General features: G+C 42.8%; 1 protein-coding gene, 2 long non-coding RNA genes and 1 pseudogene across 3 annotated transcripts; 3 read left to right on the top strand and 1 right to left on the bottom strand.

The window, feature by feature from the left end:
• The first annotated feature begins 508 nt into the window (after positions 1-508).
• On the top strand, positions 509-1,453 carry LOC101110869 (olfactory receptor 5AN6-like). The gene has a single exon (XM_027979088.1). It carries the CDS (start codon positions 509-511, stop codon positions 1,451-1,453), a length of 945 nt encoding a protein of 314 aa, XP_027834889.1.
• A 13,565-nt stretch (positions 1,454-15,018) lies between these two features.
• LOC132657891 (uncharacterized) lies at positions 15,019-16,407 on the bottom strand. Its single transcript, XR_009596680.1, has 2 exons — positions 16,250-16,407; positions 15,019-15,579 (listed from the first exon to the last, which is right to left on the bottom strand). It is a non-coding gene; the product is annotated as an uncharacterized LOC132657891 (long non-coding RNA).
• Positions 16,408-20,692: 4,285 nt separating this feature from the next.
• Positions 20,693-21,637, top strand: LOC106990286 (olfactory receptor 5AN6-like; annotated as a pseudogene).
• Positions 21,638-22,817: 1,180 nt separating this feature from the next.
• LOC121816731 (uncharacterized) lies at positions 22,818-26,214 on the top strand. The gene is made up of 2 exons (XR_009596568.1): positions 22,818-22,918; positions 26,071-26,214. It is a non-coding gene; the product is annotated as an uncharacterized LOC121816731 (long non-coding RNA).
• The last annotated feature ends 347 nt before the right edge of the window (positions 26,215-26,561 follow it).

The following is a 26,561-nucleotide window of genomic DNA, read 5'->3' as shown; positions in this document are numbered from 1 at the left end:
TGAGCCACCAAATCACCCATCTTTTAAGAAGGGCTTTCCAAACGTTACTATAGGTTCTTTTGTCTTTGTGATAGGTAGGTGGGTTAATATTGAAAAGTGCAACATACTCTTTTTAAATTTAAAAAAGTTAATTGGAGCATAGCTGCTCCACGATGCGGTTTTCATTTCTGCTGCACAGCAGGTCTCAGCCGTCTGTGTCCATACATCCCTTCCTCCTGAGTCTCCCCAGCCATCTGCTACCCCGCCCTGCTGGGCCATCACAGCGCCAGGCTGAGCTCCCTGGGCTGCCCTCTTGTACACGTGGGAACTCTGGCACACAGAACGATCAGTTAGGGGCAAAGTTAACCAGGGTTATTGCTTTTAAAATTGTTCACTATTTCCCTCGATTCTGTGTTCGGTGTGGGTTGAAGGCAGTTTCTTCCCATGGACACTGGGGTAACAATTGACTTAAAGATTTATCCTTTTCCTACAGATCTGAGGAACCGCCCCCCCCCCCCCCACAAGGGCGATGGCTGGAGGAAGGAACAGTACAACAATCACAGAGTTCATTCTCTTGGGGTTCTCTGAGTTTCCACAGCTCACTGCTGTCCTCTTTTCAATATTCCTAGGGATCTACCTGGCGACAGTGTCTTGGAACCTGGGGCTCATCGTCCTCATCAGGATGGACTCCCGTTTGCACACGCCTATGTACTTTTTCCTCAGTAACCTGTCCTTGCTGGACACTTGCTATGTTTCCACCATAGCTCCTAGAATGCTCTCAGACTTCTTCAGGAAGCATAAGCTCATCTCCTTTCTGGGGTGCGCCGTGCAGTACCTCTTGTTCTCTAGCCTGGGTCTGACTGAGTGCTGTCTGCTGGCAGCCATGGCTTATGATCGCTACGTCGCCATCTGCAGCCCTCTGCTCTACACAGCAACCATGTCCCCTTCTCTCTGCGTGCAGATGGTGGCAGGATCTTGTATAACTGGATTCCTTGGCTCATTCGTTCAGTTGTGTGCCTTACTTCAGCTCCACTTCTGTGGACCAAACATCATCAACCATTTCTTCTGCGACCTGCCCCAACTGCTAGCCTTATCCTGCTCGGACACCTTGTTCTTTCAAGTCATGACATCTGTGCTCACAGTCATCTTTGGGCTCATGTCTGTCTTGGTTATCATGATATCCTATGGCTACATTGTCGCCACCATTGTGAAGATCACTTCAGCTGAAGGCCGGTCCAAAGCCTTCAGCACTTGTGCCTCCCACATGACAGCAGTGGTCCTCTTCTTCGGCTCGGGCATCTTTGTTTACATGTACCCGGATTCTGGCGGCTCCTCGAGCCAGAACAAACTGGCGTCTGTCTTGTACACTGTTATAATCCCCATGCTAAATCCATTGATCTATAGCTTGCGGAACAAGGAAATCAAAGATGCCCTAAACGTGTGGAAGAAGAAACTCTTTTCCTGGTGTTACTGACTACGGGATTTATTTCAGCTGCACGCTGTAGGAGAAATGTCAGCTAAAACATTGATCCACAACTCTCCTAACTGCAGAGTGAGTTATAATTACTATCGTCTTCTGATGTCAACCCACGGCTGGCGCAAGGAGAGGACAACACATGAGAAGTATCTGGAAGTTCATTATCTCCATGCTTCATCAGTGATGGCCTAATATATCAATAGGCCAAGAAGTTCTGGTGATGTGACTCTTCCCCTTCAATGTCCCATCCCTTAGCAGGTACTACCTCACGGACCAATGGTGCCAGTGGACCAAGTCGATCAAGGCTGCCAGGAGACCAGCAAGCCTCCCCACAGCATCTCACTTTAGGCAGGACAAGAATCACTATCAGTACTGAGCTCTTTGAAGAAAGAATTTCCTAACTCATTCTGTTACTTCTCTCATTTAACCTATTCTTCTGAAAATCATGAATTCATCACTTCATTTATGGACTTGTTTAAAGCAAAAGTAAACATAAGAGAGCAAAGATTTGTTAACTTCATACAAAAATACATTTGTTGCAACAAGAGTGCTCAACAGGTCTGTCATATTTGAGATTTGGTTGATCAGTTGGCTTGTTAGAGACACTTAGACAATTTTTTAATCTGTTATTGCTATACAGTCATCTCTGTTCTTCCTTCTTCACTGTGTAACTGGAAAAGGGAATCAGAACATGGCCCTTTGCTGGTGAGATGATCCAGTGCCTGATTTCGGCACATCCAACAATGTCTTTATGTTACTTTTCTTGTTGCTTTTGCTTTTTGAGTGGACCAAGTCTCCACTAGGAAGTTGTTTTTCCCATAATTAACAAGTGGAAAGTGGTTTGTAAAATTAGCTATAAGAAGCTGATACATGAGAAAAGTCTGGTAGATGCACTCTGGTGCTTGAGAAAGTCTAGATTCTTCTATTTCCCTCATAACGATGGTTGGAACTGTTACAAGGTGCAGAGAAATACTCAAGTACTGAGGCTGGGACAGAGAGCACTCTTGTTTATTTTCTGGTAGGATTCTGATTTGCATAATCTTTAGGCCAGAAATAAAAAATATAATTCAGGAGACTATTCTTGGTAAAAGGCATTCTGTTCATTTTTCCTTTTATGTTCAGAAGGGAAAATTCAAAATCCCAGGGAATATTCATGTGGTAAGAACTAAAAGCAAGTGTTGGACACCTGTAGGCAGTACAGCTTGAAGTTTCTGCTTCTAGGACTCCATGTTCCTGAGTCCCAGAAAATTCCGTGTTCCTGAGTTACAGTTATTGGATAGGATTTTGTCAAGGCAAGCTAGATATATAGGATGGTGGACATAGGTTTGATCTAATGTCTTTTTCAGCACTAACATCTATTAGTATCCCATTCAGATTTTCCTCAGCTTTAGCCTAATGACCAAGACTGGACTGGGGTTGAGACTAGACCAGAGTTGACAAAGAAAAGTAACTCCTGAAATGCCACATATTTTCCCCAGTTGGATCCTTAACATTTTTATGGCCAAATATAATTATGATCTCTGATACACCTGCTTAAAATCAATGTCACAGCCAGCAGAGAAGTTTCATTATGTAAAATTTCAAATTGCTTCAACTGCAAAAAACATGATCTTCATGAAAGAGTGATAAGGTCCTTAAATAAGAGGAGCCTATTTACACAGAATACCTGTGTAAATACCTTTTATTCTGCCCTTCAAATTACCAAAAGACATAGGTGTTTAGGACATAGAATCCCCGTGCAGGAATTTCTCAAGAATGATAAAGGTTCTGAGATTAATCAATCATGACAGAGGCTGAGTAATCAGATGAATTCCTAAGCAGTACTCTGTTCTTCTTTTTCTGAAACTACATGAGATGAACATTTTTTGTCTTGATGATCTTTTTAAAGAAACCAGGATAGTTTTCATAAATTTGTACTAGGGGAAAATAAAAGACGCCTGCTCCTTGGAAGGAAAGCTATGACAAACCTAGACAGTATATTAAAAAGCAGAGACATCATTTTGCCAACAAAGGTCTGTAATAGTCAAAGCTATGGTTTTTCCAGTAGTCATGTACTGATTTGAGAGTTGGAGCTTAAAGAAAGCTGGGCACTGAATAATTGATGCTTTTGAACTCTGGTGCTAGGCAAGACTCTTGAGAGTCCCTTGGTGGACTGCAAGGACATCAAATCAGTATTGCTTAAAGGAAATCCATACTGAATATCCACTGGAAGGATTGCTGCTGAAGCTGAAGTTCCAATACTTCCTTCTCCAGGAGATCTTCCTGACCCAAGGATTGAACTTGCTCTCCTGCATTGCAGGTGGATTCTTTACTGAAAACGGAGAGAAAGGCAAATCGAAACTACAGTGAGGTACCACCAGTCAGAATGGCCATCATTAAAAAGTCTACAAATAACAAATGCTGAGAAGGATGTTGATAAAAGGGACCCCCTCCTGTATTGTTGATGGGAATGTAAGTTTGTGCAGCCACTGGGAAAAGAGTATGGGGTGTCCTCAGAAAACTAAAACTAGAATTACCACATGATCCAGAAATCTCCCCCCTGGGCATATATCCAGACAAAATTATAAGTAAAAGAGATACATGGACTCCTATGTGCGTAGCAGCCCTATACACAATAGCCACGGCATGGAAACAACCTAATTCCCATCAACAGAGGACCAGGTGAAGAAGACGTGGTGCAGATACAGCCTGGAATAGCACTCGCCATGAAAAGAACAGAGCAGCGCCACTTGCAGAAACATGTGGGCAACCAGAGAGCACCACCCTAAGCAAAGTCAGTCAGGAGTAATGCCCTGTGATGTCACTGATATGTGGAGTCTAAATGTGACACAGATGAGCCTATCTATGAAACAGAACTAAAGAGCCTCTGGATGAAAGTGAAAAAGGACAGTGAAAAAGCTGGCTTAAAACTCAACATTCAAAAATGAAGATCATGGCATCCGGTCCCATTACTTCATGGCAAAGAGATGGGTAAGCAATGGAAATAGTGACAGACTTTATTTTCTTGGACTCCAAAATCACTGCAGACAGTGACTACAGCCATGGGATTTAAAGATTGCTCCTTGGAAGAAAAGCTATGACCAACCTACACATCATATTAAAAAGAAGAGACATTACTTTGCCAACAAAGGTCCGTCTAGTTAAAGCTATGGTTTTTCCAGTAGTCATGTATGGATGTGAGAGTTGGACCATAAAGAAGACTGAGAGCCAAAGAGCTGATGCTTCTGAACTGTGGTGTTGGAGAAGACTCTTGAGAGTCCCTTGGACTGCAAAGAGATCTAACCAGTCCATCCTAAAGGAGATCAGTCCTGAATATTCATTGGAAGGACTGAGGCTGAAGTTGAAGCTCCAATACTTTGGCCACCTGATGTGAAGAACTGACTCATTGGCAAAGGCCCTGATGCTGGAAAACATTGAAGGTGGGAGGAGAAGGGGACAACAGAGGATGAGATGGTTGGATGACATCACCGACTCAATGGACATGAGTTTGAGCAAGCTCCGTGAGATGGTGAAGGACAGGGAGGCCTGGAGTCCTGCAGTCCATGGGGTTACAAGGCATGCATGCTAAGTCGCTTCAGTTGTGTCTGACTGTCTGCAACACTATGGATTGCAGCCTGCCAGGCTCCTCTGTCCATGGCATTCTCCAGGCAAGAATACTGGAGTGGGTTGCTGTGCCCTCCGCCAGGAGATCTTCCCGACCCAGGGGTGGAACCCACGTCCCTCAGGTCTGCCTGCATTGGCAGGTGGGTTCTCTACCACTAGCATTACCTGGGAAGCTCACTTTAGCACAGAGAACTAAATTCAAAATCCTATGAGAAACCATAATGAATATTCCAAAAATGTATATGTATATATAACAGAATTGCTTTGCTGTACAGAAGTAATTAACACAGCAGTGTAAATCAACTATATTTCAATAAGTGAAATGTATGAGTTTCAGACCCTTACAGTCTATGCTTAGCCTAGCACCTTGGGCGTGGACTCCCCAGAGAGAGACTTCACAAGCACTTTGTCCAGCCCAGCAGCACTGACCAGCTCCTCTCCTTGGTGAATGAGGTGCAGAGTTCTCACAGAGCCTTAGGGAGTGGATAATGGGAGATCACTTGTGAGCTCCCCTAGAAAGTCAGTGGTATTATTAGCAGCTGCTTCTGGTGCCAGGATTTTGTGCTTTTTTTATTGCACTCTTCTGCGTTCTTCTAGCTTCCCTTGTATTTATTTTAAATTAAGTTGAAAAGAATCAAGGGCAGAGAAGTGCCTGAGAAGGGTAGAGTGGAGCTAGAAAAACAAGCCCCTGAAGCCTTGCTTACTGTCTACCCGCTGGCTGCTGTACTGTGCTTAGACAGGATGTTCAGATTCCTTTTAGCCGTTCAAAAGTTGCCAAGAGCATCTTCTGACTATGTCTTATAAATTCACCAGAGAGATTTATATTTGGAGTTGATGAAAATAACCTCTGATACATAGTTGAAGAGAAGCCTCCAAAGCATGCAAAGCAGGACCACGAAGGCTCATTCCATGAACACACATGCCTTGTGACTGCAGTAATAAAGGTGCTCTCTTATTTAGATCATTCTGTCTGATCTCACCATTGGGAGAGAGGACTGTCCCATCCAGAATGGATGGATAAAGATAAAAAGGAAGTCCGTGACATGGGTATATTCATAAACAGAAGCAAGACTTGACAGGTAGCCTTGGAAAGTAAATAGCAGAAAGGGAGTTACTGATGGAGCCACACCCTGATGAGATTGCAGGTGAATAGCTTTATCCTTGGAAGGGAAGACAAATTATTTATTTGAAATAGGCATGACTGTTGTAAGAATGAGTACCGGTACTGATAAACTTAGGGGCCAGAATAAGCCTAAGGGACTTGATTGTCATGGAAAACAATGGTAAAGGCAACCATTAAGAGCAATACATGTGCTCCAGTCTGGAACTGCAGAATTAAGACTCCGTACACCGTCTGCAGCAGCGCCGGTTGTTCCAGGTTTTCCCTGACGCTGTCTCCGTCACCACAGGTACTTGGGGGAAAAATACAAAACCCTGAACTCCATAAGCATGTGTTACTCTCCTTTATTCTCACAGCTGTGACACTTGTGTCTCTTTGTGGGGGATCAAGGACACATGTCATCCCAAATAATAGACGAGGGACCGCGCTTAGAGACCGCAGCACACTGTCCAAAATTACAGTGGGAATGCAAGGAGACCTCCAGTGTGCACAGGGGATCTTTTCTTGAGTGATGGAAATGTTCTAAAAGTGGATTGTGGGGAGGATGCCAGTCTACTAAAATTATTACACACTTAAAATGGATGGATTTATGATTTGTGAGCTATACGTTAACAAAACTCTTGAAAATAAAAATAAAATGAGAAGAAAAAAAAATAAATTTCTTGAAGCAAGACCTGGTTAAAAGACTGTGACAATGTCCTGTTCTATTCTGAACCACAGAAATGAGCTTAGAATAAGTCTTCAGTCAGCAGGCCCGACAGGTATTCACACATTCTTCTGTTTAGCCAGCATTTAGTGGACACTTCCTAACGGGCTAAGCGATGAGAGAGAATGGGTAATCACACTGGGGCTTCCCTGGGGCCTCGGTGGAGAGGAATCCACCTGCCAGTGCAGGAGACTTGCAGGAGACCAGGCTTCGATCCCTGGGTTGGAAAGATTCCCTGGAGAAGGAAATGGCAATCCACTCTACTATTCTTGCCTGGAAAATCTCATGGAGCCTGGTGTGCAGTCACAAAGAGTCAGACATAAGTGAGTGACTAAACAGCAACAACTTCCCCAGGAATTTCACTCTCTAGTAGGAGACATGATGTAAAAATAAATAATTTCAATGTGATGTAATAAAATGCAAAATTAACAGTACATGTAAAGAATGTGACATTTTTGAATCCTGCCTGTGATGTTCAAGGAGTTCATGATCTGAGCCACAGTCAGCTCCTGGTCTTGTTTTTGTTGACTGTATAGAGCTTTTCCATCTTTGGCTGCAAAGAATATAATCAATCTGATCTCCATATTGACCATCTGGGGATGTCCACATGTAGAGTCTTCTCTTGAGTCACTGGAGAGGGTGTTTGCTATGAGCAGTGCGTTCTCTTGGCAAAACTCTGTTAGCCTTTGCCCTGCTTCTTCCAAGCCCAAACTCGCCTGTTATTCGAGGGATCTGACCTCCTGCTTTTGCATTCCGGTCCCCTATGATGAAAAGAACAACTCTTTTGGGTGTTAGTTCTAGAAGGTCTCGTAGATCTTCATAGAACCATTCAACTTCAGCTTCTTCAGCGTTACTGGTTGGAGCATAGACTTGGGTTTCCATGATATTGAATGGGTTGCCTTGGAAACGAACAGAGATCATTGTGTCATTTTTTGAGATGGCATCCAAGTACTGCATTTCAGAATCTTTTGTTGACTGTGATGGCCACTCCATTTCCTCTAAGGGATTCCTGCCCACAGTAGTAGATATAATGATCATCTGAGTTAAATTCACCCATTCCAGTCCATCCTAGTTCACTGATTCCTAAAATGCCAATGTTCACTCTTGCCATCTCCTGTTTGACCATTTCCAATTTGCCTTGATTCATGGACCTAACATTCCAGGTTCCTATGCAATATTGCTCTTTACAGCATCGGACTTTACTTCCATTACCAGTCACACCCACAACTGGGCGTTGTTTTCACTTTGGCTCTGTCTCTTCATTCTTTCGGAGAAGGCAATGGCGCCCCACTCTAGTACTCTTGCCTGGAAAATCCCATGGATGGAGGAGCCTGGTAGGTTGCAGTCCATGAGGTCGTTAAGAGTTGGACACAACTGAGCGACTTCACTTTCACTTTTCACTTTCATGCATTGGAGAAGGAAATGGAAAGCCACTCCAGTGTTCTTGCCTGGAGAATCCCAGGGACAGAGGCGCCTGGTGGGAGGCCGTCTATGGGGTTGCACAGAGTTGGACACGACTGGGGCAACTTAGCAGCAGCAGCAGCAGCTTCATTCTTTCTGGAGTTATTTCTCCACTCTTCTCCTTATTGAAAAATTCAGATTTAAAATGAAGAAAATAGGAAAACCACTAGACCATTCAGGTATGATCGAAATCAAATCCCTTACAGATTATACAGTGGAAGTGAGAAATAGATTCAAGGGATTAGATCTGACAGAGTGCTTGAAGAACTATGGACAGAGGTTCGTGACATTGTACAGGAAACAGGGAGCAAGACCATCCCCAAGGAAAAGAAATGGAAAAAGGCAAAATGGCTGTCTGAGGGTGCCTTACAAATAGCTGAGAAAAGAAGAGAAGCAAAAGGCAAAGGAGAAAAAGAAAGATATACTCATTTAAATGCAAAGTTCCAAAGAGTAGCAAGGAGAGATAAGAAAGCCTTCCTCAGTGACTACTGCAAAGAAATAGAGGAAAACAATAGACTAGGAAAGACTAGAGATCTCTTCAAGAAAATTAGAGGTACCAAGGGAACATTTCATGCAAAGATGGGCTCAGTAAAGGAGAGAAATGGTATGGACCTAACAGAAGCATTTTAAGTATATTAAGAAGAGGTGTCAAGAATACAAAGAAGAACTATGCAAGAAAGATATTCATGACCCAGATAACCATGATGGTGTGATCACTCACCTAGAGCCCAACATCCTGAAGTGTGAAGTCAAGTGGGCCTTAGTAAGCATCACTAGGAACAAAGCTAGTGGAGGTGATGGAATTCCAGTTGAGCTATTTCAAATCCTGAAAGATGATGCTGTGAAAGTGCTGCACTCAATATGCCAGCAAATTTGGAAAACTCAGCAGTGGTCACAGGACTGGAAAAGGCCAGTTTTCATTTCAATCTCAAAGAAAGGCAATGCCAAAGAATATTCAAACTACCACACAATTGCACTGATCTCACACACTAGCAAAGTAATGCTCAAAATTCTCCAAGCTACATCCATACCATCTTCCATAGTGTCTGTATCAATTTACAGGGGTAGGACGGGGAGGGAGATAGGAGGGAGTTTCAAAAGGGAGGGATATATGTATACCTATGGCTGATTCATGTTGAGATTTGACAGAAAACATCAAAATTCTGTAAAGCTATTATCCTTCAATAAAAAATAAATTAATTAAAAAAATTTTTTTCCAAGCTAGGCTTCAACAGTACATAAATCATAAACTTCCATATGTTCAAGCTGGATTTAGAAAAGGCATAGAAACCAGAGATAGAATTTCCAACATGTTTTGGGTCATTGAAAAAGCAAGAGAGTTCCAGAAAAACATCTACTTCTGTTTTATTGACTATGCCAAAGCCTTTGACTATGTAGACCATAACAAACTTTGGAAAATTCTTCAAGAGATGGGAATACCAGAACACCTTACCTGCCTCTTGAGAAATGTGTATTCAGGTCAAGAAGTAACAGTTTGAATGGGACATGGAACAACAGACTGGTTCCAAATTGGGAAAGGAGAAAGTCAAAGCTGTATATTGTCATCCTGCTTATTTAACTTATATGCAGAGTACATCATGAGAACTGCCAGGCTGGATGAAGCACAAGCTAGAATCAAGACTGCCAGGAAAAATAGCAATAACCTCAGACACATAGATGACACCATCCTTATGGCAGAAAGCAAAGAACTTAAGAGCCTCTTGTTGAAAGTGAAAGAGGAGAGTGAAAAAGTTGGCTTAAAGCTCGACATTCAGAAAATGAAGATCATGGCATCTGGTCCCATCACTTCATGGGAAATAGATGGGAAAACAGTGGAAACAGTGGCTGACTTTATTTTTGGGGGCTCCAAAATCACTGCAGATAGTGACAGCAGCCATGAAATTAAAAGATCCTTGCTCCTTGGAAGGAAAGTTTTGACCAACCTAGACAACATATTAAAAAGCAGACATTACTTTGCCAGCAAAGGTCCATCTAGTCAAGGCTATGGTTTTTCCAGTAGTCATGTATGGATATGAGAGTTGGGTCATAAAGAAAGCTGAGTGCTGAAGAACTGATGCTTTTGAACTGTGGTGTTGGCAAAGACTCTTGAGGGTCCCTTGGACTGCAAGGAGATCCAACTAACTTGACCTTGGTTGATCAACTTAACTTGATCCTCTAGTCAATCCTAGAGGAAATCGGTCCTGAATAGTCTTTGGAAGGACTGAAGCCGAAGCTGAAGCTGAAACTCCAATACTTTGGCCACGTGACGCAAAGTGCTGGTTCACTGGAAAAGACCCTGATGCTGGGACAGATTGAAGGCAGGAGGAGAAGGGGATGACAGAGGATGAGATGGTTGGATGGAATCCAAGAGTCAATGGACATGAGTTTGAGTGAGCTCACCTGTCAGAATAGCTCTTATAAAAAAAAGGCAACAAATATCAAGTGTTGATGAAGATGTGGAGAAAAGGGAACCTTTGTGCCCTGTTGGTGGGAACATAAGTTGGTGAAATCCACTATGGAAAACATATGATGGTTCCTCAAAATATTAAAAACAGATCTACCAAAAGATCTAGCAATTCCACTTCTGGGCATTTTTATGAAGAAAACAAAAACATAAAGTCAAACTGTTGCATGCATCTCAAAGTTCATGGCAGCATTATTTACAGTAGCCAAGATATGGAAGCAAGCTAAGAGTCCATCAACATATAGGATATATTGAATATACTGGATATATCCCAAATATTGGATATATTAGATATATCTAAAATGTAATGGATAAAAATGTGACATATATATGCAAATATGTGTAATGGAATAGTACTCAGTCACAAAAAAGATGAACCTTTCATTTCACGACAACCTGAACGGACCTAGAGGGTATTACACTTAGTGGAATAAGTCAGGGGAAGACAAATACTATATAATTTCACTTACTTATAAAACCTAAAAAAAAAAACAAATGAACAAATGTAAGAAAACAAACAAAAAAAAGACTCATAGATACAGAGAACAAGTTGGTGGTTTCCATAGGAGGGGGATGAACCGAATAGATGAGGGAGATTAAGAAGTGTAAACTTTCAGCTATAAAATAAGTGTCATGCTGTGTAATGTGCAGCGTTAGGAATGTAGGCTTTAACATTGTAATGACTTTGCATGGTGACAGGCGGTAACTAGGCTTCTAGCGGTGATCATTTTGCAGTGTTTAAAAGAGCAAATTATTATGTTGTACAACTGAAACTAAAATAATATTGTAAATCAATTATATTTCAATAAATAGTAAAGAGAAATATTATACAATATTCATGTTTATGGTGATGATTGTAAATCACTTAAATATGCATTATAACAAGCTGAGTAAGACATATATATACATATAATATTCTGAAAACACAATGTTCAGAAAAGACAGCAGAAATCCATCCATAAAGAAAGGTTTTAGATTAAGGTGATGCAAGATGCATTCCTATTCTAGTGATTCATTGGCTTAAAAAAGCTTTCTAAGCTTGAATCACCCGTGAAGAGGAGGTGGAATCAGCAGGAGAATCTGCCATGATCTCCACTGCCACATGCGCCAGGGAACAGTTGCCTGGACAGGTTAATCAGCCGTCCTCTTTCCACTTTGGATCCTAAGGCGGCGTTTAAGAGAACGCCCGGTGAAAGCGCCTCTCTTATCAAGGCTGGCCAGGAGACTGCACGGACAAAGAAGTCTGGAGGGGGATGGTCCTCCCGTAGGAATGTTCCTTTAGAAGACGGTTGATAATAAGTGTTCAATGCCTTTCTTAGGAATCTAGGGCTTAGAAAGTGTCCAGACCAGGAAGGGGCAGCGAGTTCTGCCAGATTTCCCAGATGCCAGTGAAATAAACAGCCACCAGTGGCCACCCGTTCTTCACAAACATCTGGGTGGGAATTGTGGTCACTGGCAGCCTGGGGCACAGGGTAATGGTGCTCAGTGACCCCGACTCCTGGTTTGGAAGCCTTCTTCCTTTACAGAGCCATGTCTTCCACTATCGGCCTGTCTCTCTCTCTGCTTCAAACTTGCTCAGAGCTCAGGTCCTTTCTACTAGGAAGTAATATGTTTCCCTTCAATGGAGAATTTTAACAGAAACAAGACCATGTAGCTAACTGAATAATATCTTGCATTGGGAACTTGCTGTTGTCTGGAGAGTTTACTGTAACTTCTTTTACTACCTGATGCCCAATGCCATGTCTTGAAAAGTTGGTGTTTGCCAAGAGCTGCATGAGGACGTCCCTGGTGGTCCGGGGTTTAAGACTCCATGCCTCTCTATGGGGGGCTGTGAGTTCCATTCCTGGCTGGGGAACTAAGATCCTGTGCCACAGGGCATGGCCAAAAAAAAAAGCTGCGTGCGTGTGTTAAGTAATAATTAATTCACTTAGGCCTGGGTTCGATCCCTGGGTTGGGAAGATCCCCTGGAGAAGGGAATGGCAACCCACTCCAGTATCTGTGTCTGGAGAATTCCATGGACAGAGGAGCTTGGTGGGCTACAGTCCATGGGGTCGCAAAGAGTCGGAGAGGACTGAGCGGCTGACACTTCCACTGCAATGTAATGAAAACGATGGCTTTCCATCCCTAGCACTGCAGCTCAGTAGCAAGGATTTTGGAGTCTACAAGACTTGGTGCAAACTCACAGCACTGCCACTCACTAGCTGCCCGACCTTGGACAAGTTACTTGGCTTCTCCACACCTAGTCTTCCCGAAAGTGTATTAAAGAAACAGGCCCAGGGGGTTGGGTGAGAGTAAATGAGGTGTGAGTGGATAAGTGACCGTTTACCATCAGTTCAGTTCAGTCGCTCAGTCGTGTCCGACTCTTCGCGACCCCATGAATTGCAGCACGCCAGGCCTCCCTGTCCATCACCATCTCCCGAGTTCACTCAGACTCCTAACCTTTATGCTTTAAACAAGTCACGGTAGCGTAGCAGTTAGGCAGGCAGGCAGTCTAGGGTCTGGAGGTCAGGAGTTGGAATCCCCGTCCATTTAACATAATAAAAGGTAAAGTGCACCACGAGGTAATGTACTTCTAGCCCAAAGAAAGACTCTTGAGCTCTCAGCGATCCTGCGTTATTCTTGTCCTGTCTAAAACGCTGGCATCGAGGATAGCTGCGCAGTCCTACTGTCCACTAGCCCACAGCGTTCATGGTATGCTTGGAAATAATCAGCGGGAGTGGCTTCCGATATGCTTAGGCACCTTTTTAGTTCTTCCTTCTTCAGAATCCCCGATCGGTATTCCAACTGGAAAAATTTATTTGTTTCTAATCTGACAACGTTTTTTCCTCCTCTTCTGTCCTTAGCACACATAGGAAACTGATCACTTTGTGATCAGTCACCATTTCTTAAGACACTGGCTTAGCAAGACCAACTTGCTTGTGTCTCAAACAACCATTTACATGATTTCTTATTTCTTCTGGTTGTTTAGAACATGAAAAAAAATATCAGGGAGAGTGACAGTATTCAGGGAATGTTTATTTCTCCTCTAAGGAAAAAATCTTTGTTGTCATTGTTCATTCGCCAAGTCTTGTCTGACTCTTTGCGACCCCATGGACTGCGGCATGCCACGCTTCCTTGTCTTTCACTGTCTCCCAGAGTTTGCTCAAATTCATGTCCACTGAGTCAGTGACGTCGCCTTTAAGAAAGGCTTTTTAAACAGTAAGTTTAATTATGATTAACAACAATAATAAGAACCCACAGTATCAACTTAAATGATAGTAACGTACAATAACTTTTACCAAGGCTCACTAAATCATTCTACAAAGCCTAGTTGAAAAATAAAATGGCTTACTCAATTAAAAACTAGTCTATAATGATACCAAATATTTTATTTGATTGACTTCTTTTTCCGGAATAGACTGATTGTCTACAGGTTTTAGAGCAATGACTTCACAGCTACAAAATGTTATCATCAACCCTATTCACTTCAGAAAATGCTGGTGAATTTTTATTGGGAGTATTTGATTCTCAGTGGATGCCTATAGAGAATGAGACTTCTAAACTCATCTAATTAACAGTAGAAGCGAGAATAGAAATGAAATATTTGTTGCTGGACACATAAGATTTTACCTCATTTTCAAAAAAGGTAATTCCTAAGTCATTTGAAATAGTTAAGTACATTTTATGAGCTTAAAATACATGTGATGATTATATCATAAAATAATAGAAAAACTCAACTACATCAATTTCTGCACATTCAGTGTTGTCTAGGGACCAATATTTATGGTTAGGGGGCAAAAGTGCATGAAAATATCTGTGGTCTTCAGGAAATTAAAGCCTAGCTTGGGAAATCATTGTATGTTATCTATTTGTCATTAAAAAAGCAAGATAAAAAATTCCTGGAGTTTTAATATAAATTGAGTCATGGAGAAGAGGTAAATAAAGGAACATTTATTGAAAGACTATTCTGTCCAAGATAATTTAATAATAATATTTATTAGTAACCAAAATAAAGCAATTTTCTACCCTGTTCCAAGAACTGTGTAGGGAACTATAGGTATATGAACTCATGCTATCTTTCCTGTGACCCTACTACCACTCATGATATCCATGCAGGATAATGGAGCTATGTTTTCAGGTACATTGCTGTGATATAATCATAGGAAACAACTTTTGTGAACTTACAATGAGTTAGAGAACCAAAAATAAAATGAGGAGAAAACCGAATATATATGTATATATAGTATTTATTTTTAATTTGGATTTTTATGTATTCTGCCAGTTTATAGAAATGCATATTTATATATTGATATAACATATTGACATATTGAGCTCATAGCATGTAAACTTTTCGAATGCATATTAGTTCTAAGAGTTTTTGGTAGACTCTAGACACATCTCCTCATTCCCCGTTAACTGAAGGCACATCCTAGTTTCTTGTTTGGAGAATATAATTCCCATTTCAGAGAGTAAGCAATTTTTGTACACAGTTTCAGAAGGGATAGTTGAATAAATTGCAAGTCCAGAAATATTTGTTATTGCTACATTGCTTGGCTCAGCCACTGAACCAAACCTCAGGGTGGTACACTGTTACGTTAGTGGACACCAGTGAGTCACAACGCCTTATTCCCATGCCCTTGTATAGTCCCCTTCCACAGTGAGTCACTGCTTGGCCATGTGACTGACTTTGATCAAGACAGCATCACCACATTTGACACAAGAGGAGGCCTGATGAGTGCTTGTCCTTGGGACTGGCTCTCTTGGAATCCTGAGGTCACACTCAGAAGAGTCTAGGGTGAAAGGCACGTGGAGAGAGAATCTCAGCCATCTCAACCATTCAGTCATCCCCGGTGAGCCCCAAAACATGTGAGGTCATCTCAGACCATCCAGGCCATTGATGAATGCAGCCACATTAGAGTTCCAAGTGAAACCCACAGATGCGCCAAGAAAAACCGTGAGAGATGATGAACTGTTGGTGTTCAAGTCAATAAGCTTGAAGCGGTTTGTTACACATCAGTGCATAACTGACACATTAGATATTTTTTGCTGCTGTTTAGTAGGTAAGTCCTGTCTGATCCTTCGGCGACACTGGGGACTGTAGCCCCCAGGCTGCCCTGTCTCTAGGACTTCCCAGCGAGAATACTGGAGTGGGTTGCGATTCCTTCTCCAGCAGATCTTCCTGACCCAGGGATTGAACCCACGTCTCCTGCACCGCAGGTGGATTCTCTTACCACTGAGCCACCAGGGAAGTCCATATTAGGTGTTAAAGGAATATTAAAAATACATTTCGTCTTGCCTAAAAGCACAGTTTAAGGCGTATTGGGAAAACTCGTAAAAATAAGAACAACGAGATTCTTACTGAACTAGGAAAATGTGAAGGGGCTGAGGGAGCATAGAAGAAGGAGCTTCACATTCATAAGAGGGACAGATTACCAGAGGAGGCAGGAAAGATACGCTTACCTTTTTACACTGTGTATTTCCCTCTTCATATTCAGTCACCTCCTTTCTTGCATTCCTCCTTGAAAATACGTGAAGAGCAATAGTGAACCAGCCCAGGAGCCATTTCAAATACTTCTTTGATCTTCCTTTTACTGTTTCCCAAATGATGGCCTTACTTGGCGCCTGGCAGAGGTTAGATATTCAACAACATCAGATTATTTGCTGAATAGAGAAACATTTTCTGTGACTTATAAATAGTTAATTAATTTGGGCTTTGCCATTAAAAGGAAATAAAAACACCTAGTTCATGGGATGTAAACTTTATTTTGGTAATATAACATTTTCTTGTATCAAATTAAGAGAGAAACAAAGCAAGAATACGAGACTGACTTTGTTTCTTGACTGAATGTTAAGCTACTCTTGGTAAGTGTATTAATACTAAGCAGATGAGTAATTTATTCTGCTCTTTGTTCTCCAAAATCTTAGAAATGGCATTTCCATGTTGAGTGACTGCTCATCCACTTTGATTTTCAAACTTCTAAGCTGTTTCCCCATAAATTTTATTTTCATATGGGATTCTGAAAACACTGTATATGCAGCGAGTTTCCATAATAAAAGAATCCTGGAAGAATGGTAAGCTTGCCCTTTAAAAGGCTCACTCTGCTGATCTCAAGCCGCCCTGTGACGTCGCAGGTGGCAGGGTTGCACCAGGGCTGCTTGGCCAGTCCACCCAATTCCCATGCTTTCAGGTAAGCGAGGAAGCAGTATTTATTCTGTTCTGAACCTCTTATTCTTAATCACAACCAATGATTCTGATTGCTATATGTTTGGTCTTGAATTAACAATGGGGAGAGAATGCAGATAACAAATGGAAGCGACATAAAAATAATTGAGGAATGAATATGAAGTTTCTACGTACTTTTCTAGTTACGTAAGCTTTCTCTGCTTCTGGGAGTTTTAATCATTATCATCATCATCATTATCTAAAACTTTACTTCGTTTTCTCTTGCCACGGAATTAGAAGACGTATGTTACAATACTTTATCATTTCTGGGCTCCCCTGGTGGTTCAGATGGTGAAGAATCTGCCTGCAGTGTGGGAGACCTGAGTTTCCTGGATTGGGAAGATTCCCCTGGAGAAGGGAATGGCAACTCACTCCAGTGTTCTTGCCTGGAGAATCCCATGGACAGAGGAGCCTGGCAGGCTACATTTCATGGGGTTGCAAAGAGTTGGACACAAGGGAGTGACTTTCACGTTATCATTTCTACCTTGTCGTTAAAAAACTTTTTATTTAAAATGCGTCAATAATACAATGAAAAACTACACAGAGCGAAGTAAGTCAAAAAGAGAAAAATAAGTATCCTACACTAATGCATACACGTGGAATCTAGAAAAACGGTAGAGATGATCTTATTCGCAAAGCAGAGACAGAGACACAGATGTACAGAACAAATGTATGGATACCAAGAGGGAAAGGAGGGATGGGAGGAGTTGGGAGACTGGGCTTGGCATACATACGTCATTGACACTGTGCAAAAAGCGCATGTGACTAATGGGAACCTCCTGCACAGCGCAGCGAGCGCCACTCACGGCTCTGGAGTGACCTCCATGGGAAGGAAAAGAGGGGCCGGGTGTCCATGGATGACTGATTCACTTCGCTGCACAGGAGAAATTAACACGACATTGTAAAGCAATTACGCTTCAATGAGAATTAATTAAAAATAAAACTAAAACAAAGCAAAAAACCGATCAACTTCACTGAAAGTATTTTCTAAAATTTCAAACATAATCTTATGGCCTCAAGATCTCCAGAGTACCAGACCCTTCAGGACAAAGATGGCAACATAAACCATAGAAATACCCCAGTAACTAGTGTTCCCAAAGAAATCTTTGTTTAACTTCTTGAGATATAAACATGTTATAAACGCAGCTGGCGCGCTCATCCGATCTCTACTGAAGGTGTTCTAAAGACATCAACTTATGATTCAGGGCTTACTGCAGGGACATAGTCTGGATCTCGTGCTCTCACTGGGGACATTGATGGACGGTATTGAGTCAACACGATTTTCCCTTTCCTAGTATTCAAATGACCCTCTTTCAGGAGTAAAAACAATGTCTTAGAATATTAGGTTACTTTTCTTTCAGTGTGTTTCTACCATGACTACTGCTCCCTTATGTGGAAAGCATGGTCCCTATCGTATAAGGAGAACCGCTAAAATTACCTCGTTTTACGATGAGGAAACTGATGGCACAGAGAAGCGGTGACAGCGTAGGGGCAGAGCCTGGAGTGACCCAAGTGCTTCACTCAAGCTTAATAATCTTAGATTATAATATTTATTAAGATTGTCAGTGTTTCTTTGGTTATTTATAGAAACAGCTTAGCAAAGGAAAATCATCTGTTATTTTCTCCCAAGTTAATGTAATAATGAAACACAGTAAAAATGTCATTTTATTTTTTAGTTCATCATAAAGGTCTTTTGAAGACATAACTATGAAAACCATCAAAACGATCTCAGAGTGAAAAAGTGAGGAATGTTTTTCTTATCACTTATCAAAATATTCTATTAAATTAAATAAAATATAGTCATAAGCAGTTATAAAATGTGCAGGACTGGACACATAGTACATGGACTATTAGCTTAAAAATTGGGCAGAACAGCAACTCTATAAACAACCTCATGATGGAAGTGACTTTACTCAGTGGAGAAACCATTCAGTTAATTGTGTTGGGAGAGTTTGGAAAAACAAAACAAAAATTATCTCATAATTATACTTGACACTGTGTACTAAAATACTCCAGAAATTTTAAAAATACAAGCGAATTCAAAGAAAATATTAAAGACTTTTGGATTGTGTAAAACAATATTTTTTGTGTGTAATACCAAAGTCAGGTACCATAAATATCATAGAAAATTGAGTGAAAAAAGGGAAAGTGTTAGTCGCTTAGTGGTGTTTGACTCTGCGATTTCATGAATTGTAGCCCACCAGGCTCCTCTGTCCATGGGATTTTCCTGGCAAGACTACTGGAGTGGGTTGCCATTTCCTCCTCCAGGGGATCTTCCCAACCAAGAAGTTGAACCCAGATCCCCTGCATTGAAGGCTGATTCTTTACTGTCTGAGCCACAATTGAGCACCTAAAAATAAAAGAAATCCATATAGCAAAATCCAACATAAAAAATATTGATATTAAATGATACACTTGGAAAAGATTTAGGAAAATATATGAGGGAGAAAGGATTATGATCCTTGATATGTTAAAAGCTCCTACAAATCAAGAATAACCTACTAAACAAATGGGTAAAACATAGATACAAGCAAGTCAATGAAGTGAATGCAAATAAAAACAATGAGAATGTTTTTAACCTGCAAGATTGTCAAGGAGTAAAGCTAAATAATTATGGGCAGTGTTGAATGGGATGGTAAGATATTGAAAGGTTGTTGTTGAATCACGATGCCAGGATTCTTGGCCCCTGGAGGAGAAGAATTCAATCCAGGGCCAGAGACGAGGTTTGATCTCTCAGAGCTTTTGTGTAATAAAGTGTTACTAAAGTATAAAGGGGATAGAGAAAGCTTCTGACGTAGGCATCAGAAGGGGGCAGAAAGAGTACCCCCTAGTTAGTGTTAGCAATGAAGTTATATACTCTCCAATGAATCCAAAGAATGTCTGGAGGTTGTAAAGACCTCACCAGACCTACTCCCATAATTTACATTTTAAGATAACAGAATTAGCCAGAAGGTTTAATCCAGAGACTGTCCTCATGCAGAATACATTATTGGTATATAATCCTTGTAAAGAGCAGGTCTACTCCCATAATTTATAGAATTACGGAAGGTTTAATCCAGAGACTGTCCTCAGGCAGGATACATTATTGGTATATAATCCTAAGGAATGTAGAGAAGGAAAAGAATGTTTGTCCTTTCTTCCTCCTTGAGAATTCCAGACCCCTCTCTCCTTGGGGACCCCTAGACTTCTTATCAACCTGCCTAGGAAATGACTCTCTCAACATTTTATCATAAAATCTTGAATTTGTGTAAACTAGTACCAGTTTTGGAGAAGGAAATGGAAACCCACTCCAATACTCTTGCCTGGCAAATCCCATGGACAGGGGAGCCTGGTGGGCTGCCGTCTCTGGGATCACACAGAGTCGGACACGACTGAAGCGACTTAGCAGCAGCAGCCGCAGTACCAGTTTTCAGACAACAGTCTGGCAACATCTGTGTGTTTATGTGTGCACATGTATGTGCAGAAAAAAGTGCAAAAATATATCACAAACTATCAAGCGTGCTGCGAAATGGGGTCCTCAATGTATTTTTTCACTAATTTTATAGTTTCTTATATTGACTATGAATAATCTTTGTCCAAAAATATGAAACTTTATCCAAAACAAACAGATTTCATGATATTAAAATAGACAATCTTTACAACCCAAGAATCTTTCTGCAGTTTGAAGAAACTTCAAGACAATGGCTGCAGGAAGGAACAATACAACAGTCACCAAATTTATCCTCTTGGGATTTTCGGATTCTCCCAAGTTTAAGATTGCTCTCTTTGCCGTGTTCATGGGGACTTACGTCTTGACAGCGGCCTGGAACCTGGGTCTCATCATCCTGATTAGGACGGACTCCCACCTACACACACCCATGTACGTCTTCTCAGCAACTGACCCTTCTTAGATTCCTGCTCTGTCACTTCCACAACCCCCGGAATGCTCTCAGACTTCTTCAGGAAGCCTGAACTCACCTCCTTTCCGGGGTGCGCCATGCAGCACCTCTTGTTCTCTCGCCTGGGTCTGGCTGTCTCCTGGCGGCCCTGGTTTATGCTCGCTATGTCGCCATCTGCAGCCCTCTGCTCTGCACAGCGACCATGTCCCCCCTCTCTGTGTGCAGATGGTGGCAGGATCGTGTATAGCTGGATCCCTTGGCTCACTCATTCAGTTGTGTGCCTTACTTCAGCTCCATTTCTGTGGACCGAATGTTATCCATCACTTCTTCTGTGACCTGCCTCAATGATTAGTCCTCTCCTGCTCCGAAACTTTCTTGCTACAAGTGATAAAATTCGTGATAGCAGCGATTTTTGCTGTGATCTCCATCTTAATCATCATGGTATCTTACAGTTACGTCATTGCCACCATCCTGAAGATCAGCTCTGTTGAAGGCAGGGCCAAGGCCTTCAACACCTGGGCTTCCCACCTGAGAGCAGCGACCTTTATCTTTGGATCAGGCCTCTTCGTCTACACACACCCCAGAGCCGGCAATTCTCTGGGCTATGACAAGATAGCCTCGGTCTTCTAGACGGTGGTGATCCCCATGTTGAATCCTTTGATTTACAGTCTAAGGAACAAGGAAATCAAAGACGCTCTAAAAGGTGTAAGAAGAAGGGAACGTTTTCCCACTGTCACGGTTAACTAAAGGTCTGGGAGCCTCATGACCTCTCGACCAGAAGCTTCCAGACTATGCAAAGGAAATGAATGTAACATTATTCAGCAGGGTTTCAAGTGAGTCAGTCCATCTAAATCCACACTGGCTCAGTGCCGTGCAAATCCTGCAGTTTCTTTCAGTCTTGATCATTGACTCTCCTTTCTTACACCAGCAATGACTTCACAAAGCACTTAATGTATTAATTTTTATGTCCATATAACCTTCAATTTCTCAGTATTTGACCCTTGCATACTCTTTCAGAATTTCAGACTGCAGGCTGGAGGGGGTGGGAGTAAATACAAGGTCAGGAGAAAATTTTTCTCATACACAACATTGCAAGTAGAACAATGACTTTGTCACAGCCTGCAAACTCTCCAGGCGCCCACGCGACTCCAGGTGATGAAAACACGGATGCGGAGAGAAGCACAGCTTTACACTTTGACATAACTTGCGTGCCATGGAACACACCGTGAGCAGTGTAGGCTAGAATTTGTTTTCTGGGTTACTGTTTTTAGCACCTAACGTCAACAGTTGAATGAACAAGGGGATTTCCATGCTACTATGCTGACCCGGGAGAGCTAAAATACAAAGAAAAGAAGTGATCTTTTGAATTCTGAAGTACATTGACAAGATTCTTTTCAATATACTTTCAAAACTGAAAGTCGCTCAGTCGTGTCCGACTCTTTGCGACCCCATGGACTATCCAGCCCAGGGATTCTCCAGGCCAGAATCCTGGAGTGGATAACCTTACCTCCTCCGGGGAAGCCTCCCAACCCAGGGATGGAACCCAGGTTTCCCACATGCAGGCTGATTCTTTACCAACTGAGCCGCGAGCGAAGCCCAATTGAAAAGATTGCGTTTCTGTTAGTATGGTAGATGGAATGGTATAGATGTACCCACCACTGTAAAACAACTAAAGACATCGGACAGAATGGCTTTAGAAAATACTTTTAAATACACTTATGAGCAGGCAAGGAAAGAAAAGGAAATCTCCAACTTTCAAATGTAAAGAACAGTCAGGAATGCTGAGAGTGAAGGCAGCCCTGCATATGACTTTCCCTTTGGGGAATTTGCTGAACTCTCGTGATATTTGGCTTGTCCGTTTGTTTTTACTTTCTACTGGCGTATAGCCAGCCGGTGAGGAAGACTGTGATAGTTCCAGGTGAACAGCAGACGCACTGAGCCATGCATTCGCATGTGTCCATTCTCCTCCGAACTCTCCTCCCACCCAGGCTGCCAGATAACACGGAGCACAGTTTCCTGCGTTAGACGGTAGGTCCTGGGTTATCCCTTTCAAATACGTTCCCCAGTGTGTACATGTCCATCCCAAGCTCCCTAACTATCCCTCCCCCCATCCGCCCTTTCCCTGGCAACCGTGAATTCTTTCTCTAAGTCTGTGAGTCTCTTTCTGTTTTGTACGAATGCTCATTTGTATCATGTATTTTTAGATTATGCATGTAAGAAACGTCATATGATATTTTTCCTTCTCTGTCTGACATACTTCTTCATTCAGTGTGACAGTCCATGTCACTACAAACTGGCCTGTGTTTCGATAAACACACAAGAGAGACTTGGGGAGAGAGAGAGAGACCAAGCCCAAACTCTCAGGGAGCATTTAATTGGAGACCCAGACATCCATACGAGAGTCCAGCAGACTAGACTTTGGTACGAGAGGAAATTAAGGGGAAAAAAAAAATTCCTATCTCAGGAAAAAGAGATCTTAACTTTCTGAGGCTTTGTAATCACACACTCTCAGGGAGGTTCGTGGTCTGAATTTACACAACCAGTGTAGATAAAGGAACCTTACCTGAGAATTAATTTTAGAGCAACCTCAGCTTGTTAGTACCCCCAAGTACCAACCAAAAGCAAATGCAAATTCTCTCAGGATTCTTAGGAGAAAATCTGAAACCGAAGCTCAGATAATTCTCCCAAACAACTTTCTGAAGAAAAGCAGGTCGCACCAATCTTAAAGTACAGAAAGAAATAAGACCTAATGGTCGGTCATGTCAAAACTGTGAAGTCAGGAACGGCAACTGTATCAATACACAGATAAATTATAGACGGCTGGTCAAGGATAGGAAGGGGAACTGAAAATATCTTTAAAGATCAGGAGAATGAGGCTAACTGAGGATTTCTGCGTCTGGCAATGTGCTGAATTATATGCTAGAATGACCCTCGTAAGTAAAACAACTGAAATGCTGAATTTGAAATAAAATCATCTTTTAAATGAACTTCCAGTTAACTTCATGAAAAGGAGGAATAAGCTAAGCCCTCAGATGAAGTGAAACCAGGAACCCAGGAAAGTAAACAAGCACTAAAAATAGCTTTCACCCTGGAGAGCCCGCTGAGAGCTGGCCCTGACTTCTGCCACGGAGACTGCGAGGCTGCTGAGGATTCAGAAGACTCAGCTCACGTCCCGGTGAACTGGAAGGCTACACCCTCAGGATAAAGTGGCAAGGATCCCACAGGTTACGTTCAAGAACAAAGAGAGCAGTTCAGGGGGAAAATAAAGCACAAGCACAGACCTCTATACAGAGTCAGACCCCTAACACTGAGAGCTGGCGGGGGGAGAATAGTCCCTGTGAAACAGATCTGCAGGACCTTCAGATGCTGGCACTATGGGTAAAGAGGATAAGTCTGGTAGGACTAGCCACGGCCAAACACAGACTCAGTATCAGTCAGACTCCCCAGGTGGCGCAGCGGGAAAGAATCCGCTTGTCAATGCGGGAGGCGCAAGAGATGCAAGTTCGATCCCTGGGTCAGGAAGATCCCCTGGAGGAGCAAATGGCAACATGTTTAAGGACTCTTGCCTGGAAAAATTTATGGACAGGGGAGCCTGGCAGACTGCAGCCCAATAAACAGAACTGCAACATCTTCAGATACTGGCCTTCTTGGTAAAGAGGATAAGGCAGTTAGGACTAGCCACGGTGAGACACAGATGAAATCTCCCCTCAAAAGAGATAGTCCCTCTTCAAAGGGAGAAATACTGAGAACAGATCAGAGACCCGGTGACTCTGAGCACTGAAAGCTGGGGGATTAAAAGGCAGAGAATTGCCATCTGCCGCAACATGGGAGGAGCACGAGGGCACGTGCTGAGCGGGGAAGTCAGAGAAAGACAAGCACATGCGGTCTCACTGCGGGGACTCTAAAACAAGCGCCTGCAGACACAGACAGTAGAGCGGTGCTGCTGAGGCGGGGAGCGGGAGGGGGCAAACGGGCACAGAGAATTGAAGAGTGCGAAATTCCACTTGCAAAGTAAATAAACTATGGGGTGCAGAGCACAGCATCTGGAGGAGGGCATGGTGACCCTCTCCAGTGTCCTCGCCTGCAGAATCCTGCGGGCAGAGGAGCCTCGCGGGCTACAGTCCATGGGGTGGCAAAGGGTCAGACACAGCTGAGCAGCTGGGGAGAGAGAGGGGAGAGAGAGAGAGAGAGAGAGAGAGAGCGCGCGCGCAGCCCGGTGACTATATGACTGCACTGTATGTTTAAAGTATTGTTAACAGAATAGATCTTCAGAGTTTCCATCACAGATTTCCCCGGCGGCCCGGTGGTAAAGAGCCCACCTGCCAGTGCAGCAGACATGGGTTTGAGCCCTGGTCCGGGAAGATTGCACACGCCACGGGGCAACGGAGCCCGCGTGCCACAGCCACTGACGTCCACGCACCCTGGAGCCTGCTCTGCAACGAGAGAAGCCGCTGCAGTGGGGAGCCGGCGGACCCCAGCTGGAGAGTGGCATCCACTCGCTGCAGCTGGACGGAGCCCACACAGCAGCAAAGACCCCAGACACTGAACGGGAAATGAGTTAAAACCATTAAAAAAGCTTTCATCATAAGAAAATGAAACTGTAGCTATGTGGTCTTCGATGTTAACTGGGCGCTGGGGTGAGCCCTTCGCCACGTATGCAAACGCTGAATCCTTATGCTGTACCACCGAAACGAGTATGTTATGTCAATGATGCTTCCAAAAAGAGCGAAAGGGGGTTGGTATATCCATGCAGGGGAATGTTATTTGGCCACAAAAAGGAGTGAGGCACTGACATTCGCTACCACGTAGATGAACCTTGGAAACACCGTGACAAGTTGAGAGAACCGCTACCACGGACCACGTGCTGCGTGGTTCTGTTTCAGTGAGATTTTCGGAACGAGCAGATTTATAAGACAGAAAATAGATTATGGGGAAATAATCTAATAATAATAATAATAATAATAATAGTGGTTGCCTAGGGATAAGGGGATGGAGAGGAATGGGAGGTGAATCCTAGTGAATATACGTGAAAATATTTGATGAAAATTAGATTGTGGGGATGGTTGGAAATCTCAGTGGATATACTGAAAGTCACTGAACTGAATGCTTTAAAAGGATGAATTTTATAATATGGGAAATAGACCTCAGTAAGGCTGCATTTGTTTGCTTGTTTTTTAAAGAAAGAGGCTGGGAAGTACGGGTGACCAAAGGCGGCCTTCTTGGGAAGACACTCTTTCTGTGGTGGGTATTCCTTAAAGATTTGGTAACAAAAGAGAAAAAGCGAGTGAGCAGGGAAATTAAAGGTCCTAAGGAAAATTTTTAAATCAAGCAAAATGCTAACCTATCTCTGTTTCTGAGTAAAGCGACCGTACAAAAGAAATTGCCCTTCTGAGTCAGTAAGATCTGGAGAGGGAAATGGCTGCCCACTCCAGAATTCTTGTCTGGAGAATCCCATGGACAGAGGAGCCTGGAGGGCTAGGCTTCGCCAAGGGATCTTCCCTACCCAGGGATCGAACCCGCGCTTTCCGAATTGATTGGCAGGTGGATTCTTCACTGCTTGAGCCACCCCGGAGATGTCCGGTTAGGCTTTCATTAACCAGTAGAGGGCGATCCATCGCAAGACTCTGCTGTCACGGAGGCCTTGACGCAAGACCGGGAGAGCCGCAGACTG

The sequence above is a fragment of the Ovis aries genome, chromosome 15, assembly GCF_016772045.2.
Source record: "Ovis aries strain OAR_USU_Benz2616 breed Rambouillet chromosome 15, ARS-UI_Ramb_v3.0, whole genome shotgun sequence".
Taxonomy (NCBI): Eukaryota; Metazoa; Chordata; class Mammalia; order Artiodactyla; family Bovidae; genus Ovis; species Ovis aries.
Note: the sequence above shows the minus strand (reverse complement) of the source record. Positions and strands in the feature narration are given on the sequence as shown.